Source organism: Gadus morhua, chromosome 14 (genome assembly GCF_902167405.1).
Source record: "Gadus morhua chromosome 14, gadMor3.0, whole genome shotgun sequence".
NCBI classification, from domain to species: Eukaryota; Metazoa; Chordata; class Actinopteri; order Gadiformes; family Gadidae; genus Gadus; species Gadus morhua.
The window spans coordinates 907,572-916,893 of NC_044061.1; the positions used below are offsets into that span (position 1 = coordinate 907,572).

The 9,322-nt window shown below is 49.2% G+C and overlaps 1 protein-coding gene across 1 annotated transcript in view; it reads right to left on the minus strand.

The window, feature by feature from the left end:
* Positions 1-8,681, minus strand: part of kcnq1.1 (potassium voltage-gated channel, KQT-like subfamily, member 1.1) — a 48,080-nt gene extending 39,399 nt beyond the window's left edge. Inside the window, exons 1-2 of the mRNA XM_030377405.1 lie at positions 8,210-8,681; positions 2,397-2,487 (exon numbers count right to left, since the gene is read on the minus strand). Coding sequence (XP_030233265.1) covers positions 2,397-2,487; positions 8,210-8,595 — 477 coding nt within the window. The 5' untranslated portion in view covers positions 8,596-8,681. The remainder of the gene's footprint in view (positions 1-2,396; positions 2,488-8,209) is intronic.
* Positions 8,682-9,322: the final 641 nt, after the last annotated feature.

The following is a 9,322-nucleotide window of genomic DNA, read 5'->3' on the forward strand; positions in this document are numbered from 1 at the left end:
TGCGCAGCAGACCGGTCGTCTGTGGTCTGTCCCCCGAGGGGCTCGGTGAGGGACAGCGGGACAGACCTCCCAGTGCCTCCAGTCTGAGTGCCTCAGACGTCCCAGTTCACACTGGCTCCTGGTTCAGGCTCCACTGAGGGCCGGGGCTCTGATCCGGACACGGTGGACTGGACTGGCCCTATGTTAACGGTCCGAAACGCTCGTGAGAAGCGCCAAGCGTAAGCAGCTTTGTGGGCGGTTCTATGCCGATGTTGCTATTATAGCGGCGGATAAATTAATCTCGTGCCCGGCGCAAATCTAAAAAGGGCTGGTCTGAAGTAGCCTAATACCCGTAGGTGTGGTTTGGGCGTAACGTGCAATAAGCCAATGAGAGGGCCATCTCCCATCCCCTTTAAGAGCCATGAGCGCATTTGAATCTGACGAGTTGATGTTTTGACAGCGCACGCACACGTATGATATGCGGTAACTGGGGTTCTATATAATGATACACGCAATACATTAACAAACATCGTTTCTTACCAGTATTGTATGCATTATCGTTATCGACTTGTGTTCCTTATATGCATTGCCCCCCGTTAATATACATCGCCATTGAGTCATGGACTGTATTATGCGTTCCATGTTTAGTTTAAACAGATGGACGCACACACGCACCCCCGCATTCATTCATTATTTTACACATACACACACGCGCGTCCGCATTCATTCATTGTTTATAACACTCGCGGTAAAACAATATTTTCTCACAATCAAATACTCATCAATCCTAAAAGTTATGGGCTTGTAAACGATGTCTGCATCAAGAAAATATGTGTTTGCTGCACGGTGTTTCAGCGGTTCTTTCCCAAATAATTTACCAAGAATGGTAGATGAGAGAAGCAAAGTGCATGCGCGAGGTGCACAAGCAACATTGTGCATGCGCCCTTAAAATAGCATCTGAACAACGCGCCACTGCCTTTAAACCAGGCATTTCCTGGTTTGAGGCGGAATTGGTTTCTGAAACTGCAAAATAGCACCAGGGAACGTTTGTAGCAACGTGGCGCATGTAAGTAAATTGCGTCGGATGCAAGATAGGGCCCAGAGAGTCCATCAATGGGTCCATGGATGTCCCCAGACACATGATCCAGTCCCAGCCAATCACAGGCAGAGCTTCGGTCGAAGGCCTCCTCTGGAGCAAACCCCCTCAGATATGACTGACAGACGTCGTTTGCAATCATCTGATGAAACCGTAGAGGTTGATATGCTAATGTCAACGCCCAGATGGACAGCCCACACTCTGAGGAGGGGGGGCCAGAACATCACACAGAAGCCTTGTGCCGGTCACACTCCTCCTTAAGATCCCCCCCCCCCCTTTGTCCTCCTCTCCGAGCCTCGGGCAGAAGCGCTGAGTCATCCTGTCAGCGCTGATGGATCACAGGAGCTGCTCTCTGCCGGCGACGCTCCGCTCGCTCCACAGGGTCCTTACTTTTTGATGACATCATGTTCACATCTTCATGCTAAACACGTCGGCGCTCAGAGGCCACACGCTCACGTGAAGCCAACCGCTATTAAAACGTGTTCTGAGACGGCAGCAGTCAGGTCCGACGGCGGCGCCATCCCCCCCTCCCACGCGCCTCATGCAGATAGTCCTGATGTATTGGTGCGATTAGGCCCTGAGGAACGATGTTCTAATGAACTCCTCCCCAGAGACCAGAGAGCTGCTCACGGCTCTGCTTCCACAGGAGAGAGGGGAAGGGAGAAGCACTTCCACTGGGGACAGTAAACGTGTGTCTGGGCTTTAGAACGGATATTAGTGAGCAGGGTGTCCGCAGTGATCCGCTCCAGGAGGTCCGCAGTGATCCGCTCCAGGAGGTCCGCAGTGATCCGCTCCAGGAGGTCCGCAGTGATCCGCTCCAGGAGGTCCGCAGTGATCCGCTCCAGGAGGTCCGCAGTGATCCGCTCCAGGAGGTCCGCAGTGATCCGCTCCAGGAGGTCCGCAGTGATCCGCTCCAGGAGGTCTGCAGTGATCCGCTCCAGGAGGTCCGCAGTGATCCGCTCCAGGAGGTCCGGTGCAGGCCGGGGGAGGGGCTGTCCGCCCGGCTCCGCCCAGACAGAGAGCTCCGACGGAGCCTGAGTGGAGACGCACTCAGCATCATGAGGAGGAAGCCCCCGGTGGCCCCAAACCCAATCCATTAGTCTAAGGTACGCCTTCACCTGGAACAGGAACTGGCATGGAGCGTCATGATGAGGCACGAGGCCAGGAACGACTTTGTTTAGTGCTGCCACCTGGTGGAGTTCATCAGAGCTGCACGCAATTATCCTAATCACTATCCTAATCATTATCCTAATGAGCATCCTAACGACAGTCAGCGGCCGAGGGATGAGGAGGAGGTCTGGAGGAGGAAGGTCTGACTCACCACCCAGTAGAGAGTCTCGTGGGCCAGGGTCTGGTACTGGTCTATGGTGGACAGCACACTGAGGATCAGACACGCCAACACGATGAGGAACCTGCAGAGAACACACACGCGCACACACACACACACACACACACACACACACACACACGCAAACACGCAAACACGCAAACACACACACAAACACACACACAAACACACACACAAACACACACATGCACATGCATGCACACACAAGTACACAAACATGCACATGCTTGCAAAAACAGACATACACACACACACACACACAATTAAACACACATCACACATACATCACTATGCAGCACCAATCATTCTATAGACTACAGTCTAGAGAAGTTATTATTCAATCTTCATGTTTGAGTTAGTAATTCGAATAGCTATATAGAGCTCAGCACTTTAGTATTTTGACAGCAGATTTAACAAGCACAAATTATCATAAATGAAAAGCGATGACAAGAATTTTCTCATAGTGCGATCAAGTGCAATGTCATGCATTATGTTTCAGGATAATTATATTTTTGAAATTGTATTTTATTCCTTCATCTCATGTACCAAACAAAGCAGGGCCAGTTTGATTTGATTTAGTTTATTTAACCTTGGAAAACTCCTTTAGAATGGTGCCGAGGGTACAGTGAAGGTTAAAACATCGGGTAAAATAAATAATATAAATAATACACCAAAGGATAACATTCAGGCACCAAAAGCCTTTTTCTCGATATTTTTTAATGTTGGCAGAGATTTATAAACCTGGTGAAACCATCGGTAAGAACAGCTTGTCCTGCCAGAGAGTCAGGATATCACACCTCCCTGTCCACCAGCATACCTAGATACACACACACACACACATACACACTCACACAACACTCCTTACACACACACACACACACGCGCACCCACACACAAACCTCCCACACACACACACCACACAAACGTACACAAACAGACACAATACTCCCTACACACACACGCGCACCCACACAAAAACCTCCAACACACAAACCACACACACACAACGTGGACCGACCCTACACACAAAAACACACACACACACACACACACAAACCTCCCTACAAACACACATGCGCACCCACACACAAACCTCAAAAACACACACCACACACGTACACACACACACGTACACACACCACACACGTACACACACACACAAATACACCCACGCAACCCCCACACAATCAAAACACATACACCCACTCACAAACAGCCCCCCACACACACAATGCACGCACCAACACACCACACTCCAAAGACACACACACACACACACCCCACACTCACAGACACACACAAACACACATAAAAATGTGCACAAAGAACCGCACATCACATGTTCACAAACACACACATACACGTGCAAGACACACACACACTTAGATTTTCTTACGGCCACACAAGGTCAGAGATAGATTTAAAGTAACTAGAACACTAGGCTAACACTTCCTGGAGATAAACATTGTATTGCCAGATGATAAGGCTGTGAGATACTGGAGCAGCCGCAGACCGAGAGCACACAACAGCATGCAGAACGCTGTGGTGATCTGGAGCTGATACCAAACCACACAGAGAGTCCACCGCACATGGACCAGGTCGGCCATCAGGCGCTCATTTGCTCACGACCCCTTGATGGGAGAAGGGCTGAGTCTTTATTCAAGCGGTGGACGGAGAGAGTGGAGGCTAACGCCATGGATCCCCGTTACGTTCCACCGTATAGAGCAGTGTTGGTCTGGGTGTCATGGTCTGCTCCGCAAGGACGCAGAGAAAACAGATAATACAGGACAACATAAAGAGAGACAGAGACACAGAGAGAGAGAGAGAGAGAGAGAGAGAGAGAGAGAGAGAGAGAGAGAGAGAGAGAGAGAGAGAGAGAGAGAGAGAGAGAGAGAGAGAGAGAGAGAGAGAGAGAGAGAGAGAGAGAGAGAGAGAGAGAGAGAGAGAGATATGGAGTCTCATTGGAGGGTATGCACTAGCATGGTATTTTGTGTATCCGAGGTGGTCGTTCTTAGCGTCATCACCGACCTACGTACGTTCAAGCTACCAAGTAGGAAACACATGGATGCATGGAAGCTTAACTACAAGAATACAAATGTATGATTATAATTATAGATTATAAACATCAATTATCTAGTTCTCAAAAAAAAAATAGAGAGAGAGCGAGAGCGAGAGCGAGAGAGAGAGAGAGAGAGTTACCAAATTAGCAGCGATTTCACGCTCTTTCAAAGGTTCTATTCCACTACTTTCTGATACGGTTTCATTAAGTTGTTGATTATGATTTTTTTCAATACTTATTGCACTGACATTAGTAAAAAGGAGATTTTGTATAATAATAGGACATTTTCTAAATCCCTTTCCTTGCTTAAAGGACAAGAGCCACTCAGCGTACAGCTCAGTCTACAAACGGCTTCACTGAAATGTATTCACAATAGTTACACAACAAGGAATACATGTATAAAATGAAGGTAATGCAAGTGGAACAGCCAACAAGGAAGAAGTAACAAGAAATGTATGCTTAATGCTTCCATATACTGCTACTTACCCTAAACTTTGCAAAGAAGTTTTAAAACAAAAACAGAATATCACTAATGTGTGCAAATTTACAAAATAAAATGGAATGGAATCCCTGAAAACACCTAAGTCCATGCACTTACACACACACACACACACACACACACACACACACACACACACACACAGACACACGCACACACACATGCACACACCCACACTCAAACACACAACCAGATTCACATGCAAACACACACACACACACACACACACACACACACACACACACACACACACACACACACACACACACACACACACACACACACACACACACACACACACACACACACACCCAGCCTACGCGGGGGTGGGGGGGATAAGGGTGTGGCTCCCTCTGAACTGGGTTCTGGGTCACTGATAAGGTGGTGCTTGTTCTTCGGTTCCCCTGCCTGCCTCCCCCTCACACACGCTGTCGGAGCAGAGAGGCAGAGCGGTCCGACCCCTGAACACGCCAAGGTGTTTCAGGAGGTGTGCCCGTGCACGGAGACAGCTCGCGCTGAATACCGGCGGTGTAAAGAGAGAGGCGATGAGATGAAAATGCACTTTTTCCAACCTTATTAGCTCCCCCCCCCCCCCCCCCTAATTAAAATGATCAATAGTCTTATCATATCCTACATCATACACAAAAGATCACAAAGAAGATCAGATGAATCCCACGTTTCTCTCATTTCCTTAACATGAATCGAATGACCCTGAGGTTCTCTTAACGTTTCTCTGATTGCTGTTGGGGCCCCCCGGTGGGGCCCCCCAGTGGGGCCTGCCGGGGCCCATCGGAGCCCAGCGGGGCCTGCTCTCCTTCGGCAGTCAGCAGGAGGGGGTCCTCTGTAGCGACCCATCACCGGACCACATCCCGCTCTGTTGGACTCGGCCACGGGCTACTGTCTTTTACCGTCAGCTCAACCGGTGGTGGAGCCTCCTAGACAAAGATCACTGGTCCCTAGATGATGAGTGTGATGCTCCTAACCCCTCATCACTGGTCCCTAGATGATGAGTGTGATGCTCATAACCCCTCATCACTGGTCCCTAGATGATGAGTGTGATGCTCCTAACCCCTCATCACTGGTCCCTAGATGATGAGTGTGATGCTCCTAACCCCTCATCACTGGTCCCTAGATGATGAGTGTGATGCTCCTAACCCCTCATCACTGGTCCCTAGATGATGAGTGTGATGCTCCTAACCCCTCATCACTGGTCCCTAGATGATGAGTGTGATGCTCCTAACCCCTCATCACTGGTCCCTAGATGATGACTGTGATGCTCCTTACCCCTCATGTTAGTCATCAGTTGTTGCATTTTTTCATATCTGTAAATAATTGTTCTCCTGGTTATGAAACCTTTTCTTATGTAGAAAATGTCTAAAACAAGACAATCCCGCCTCGTTCACACGACATGCGTCCGTTGGCGGGTGGGGGCTTTTCAACGTATCCATGTGTTTTCCTGGGTTGTATTACCAAGGCGAATTCATTGGACAGTGTACTTGCATATTTGCATAACGCGATCTGATTGGCCGACGGATGCCTGAAAAGATGAGCATTTCTCAACTTTTGACTCCGAAAAAATGGACGGACCCACGATGCATTTGGCGAGCGGCACATCCAAAGTCAATAAGATCCATGGACGGGCGGAGGTCGTGAGACGGCGCCCTCAGAGGACGGCGATGTACCGGGGGAGGGGGGGGGGACAGGCTGTAACGGGGGGGGTACAGCCCCCCCCCCAGGCCCCTCTCTGTCAGGCCCACTCGCCGCTCTCAGCTGAGCGGAGCGGAGAGGAGCCATGGAACCGCCCCCCCAACCAGCTGATTGGCTATTCAGGACTTATGGACACGAGGTGATGGGTGGACGGACGGCCTCCCCCCCACCCCCCTCTCCCCCCCCTGGCCCGGCGAACACGGACGGATTAATTATCTTCATTTCCGTTCTAATTTGCCAAAATGAAAAGATGGAGAGGATAAAGTCTGTTCGTTATTTCCCCGGAAATGTTACGCCGATGTAGAATCAGGCCCAATAAAACCCCTCATTAAGGGGGAGGGGAGACAGGGGGGAGCGGAAAGGGGGAGACAGGGGGGAGACGAGGGGGAGACAGTGGGGGGTGTTGGGATGTCAGCAGTCCTCTTCAGATGATAGGTGTAGCCCGGAGGTCTTTGAAACCCACATTATAAAGTGTAATATCTGAGGCACATGAACAGCACTTACTTTAAATAATGTGGACTCTTTTATGGTGAATACATTCAAGGACGCAATATGGAGGTCACATCGGGGGTAAGCCCTGTTATATTCCCACTAATGCAAAGATACTTACGCACGGTAAGTATGGGAGTAAAATCCAGACTTTTTAATGATCTGTTTATTTGCAATCATAAACTCAGACATATCATATTTCCGTGTTATGTCTTACATATTAAGGTTGTAAACCTTGTCCAGTTTAGGCCTCTTCCCTATCTATAAAACGTCATTATCTTGACACGATAAGAAACAGCCAAAGAAGGCTTTAAGAGATCCAGAGGAATAAATGTTTTAAGGGAAGTGAAAGACATCTCACAGATAAGGCAGTGGTGGCGCCATACTAACGTATGACCTTGACTATTCACAGATCTGATTCGGATCGGCACTTTGTCTTCATATATATTTTCAAAATACCAATGACCATATTTCACTATTTCCACGATAACCTCGACTGTAGATATAGAAACACGGAGACACGGCTCCAAACGTGATGCCACTGGTCTGCAGGATCCTGTTGAACCGGACTGAATAGATATTACATATTGACGAGTTCCATCATGTTAATCAACTTTGTGTATCGTAAGCGGTGGCTTCTGTGGTCGTATGAGCCGAGAGGACGGGAATAGACGCTCACAACTGGCGGCATGGTGAGTAGGAGTGGATATGTTGGTGGCCTTCACTAAACAGATCACTAAACAGATCACCAAACAGATCACTAAACAGATCACCAACCAGATCACCAACCAGATCACCAAGAAGATCACTAAACAGAACAACAAACCGATCACCAAACACATCACTAAACAGATCACCAAACAGGTCACCAAACAGATAAGTCCAAATGATTAAACTGATCACCAAACAGTTCACCAAACAGATCACTAAACATATCACCAAACAGATCATTCCACATCACTAAACAGATCACTTACGCTCGCACCAATGTACGCAGACTACACCAGTTGGTTGAGGTAAACGGGGACTCACACTGTGAAGTGGTAGACGAAGCACTTCCAGCCCGACGGCCGCTCCAGGAAGTTGTAGACGCGCCCCTGAGCGTAGGCCCGGGTGATGACGACCGGTCGGACCCCCACGCTCCACACCGACATGCGCACCGACATCCGCGGGTGGGCCAGGTAGGGGAGGGGGACCGGAGAAAGGACCGGGCTCTCCTCGATGTCTTCATGGTGCTCCAGGGGCATGGTGTCGTTGTTCAGCAGCCGGCTGCAGTTGTTGTTAACAGCCCCCCCCCCTGGTGCCCCCCCCGGTCCGGGCGGCCCTGACAGCTCCAGCTCCAGGGGTCTGGGTCCGTGGGGGCCCGCTGTGCCAGAGGACCTCCGCTTCTCCCAGAGACTGGGCGAGGCGCTGGACATGCTCTAGCTGCCTGGTTCCTTCACTCACTTGAATCTCACTGTAGAAATTGGATGAGTTTGTTACTCGCTGGGGGAGTTTCCTTCTGAAATGGCGCGGATGTGTTCTCTTCATTCACGACTTCACTCTGCGACCATCTGATGAAATCAAAGTCCGCGATGTTTGACGACTCACAGGCTGCTTTGTATTAACTATTGCAAGTGGTCAAACGGCCAAAAAGTACCCAAACATGTGTTGTCTAAGACAGTATGGTCTCAGATTCCTTACAATTTAAAATAAGAAAAAACTGGCATATTTTAGTGTCCTTAATAAAGGGATCTTCTGTAGACAACAGCCATAGCCATAGCAGCTATAGCACTCAAGAAGTGCTTTATTCGGAGGACCTTCTTTCATTCCTGCCTTGAGGACCACGTGGTCTCCGGCCCACAGAGCGCCCAGGCTGGACCTGACGGCAGGGGGTCCGACGCTGCGTCATTACGCACGACGCGTAGATTCAAACGAGAGACGATGTTGTTTCTATTTCTTCCCACCAAAACCATAGGTCCTCATAACATTCACAAAAGGTCCAAAATGAGCGACCAATGTGGTGTTCTGTGGACATTTGGGAGTGGGCTAGAATCACAGGCTTATGGGAGAAGTTATCATAGTATTTTCTCTTTCTTTAATTGGCTGAGTCTTGTAGGCCTACTCATAAAGGATTATTTCTTTATTTTTTGAGCATCAATTTAT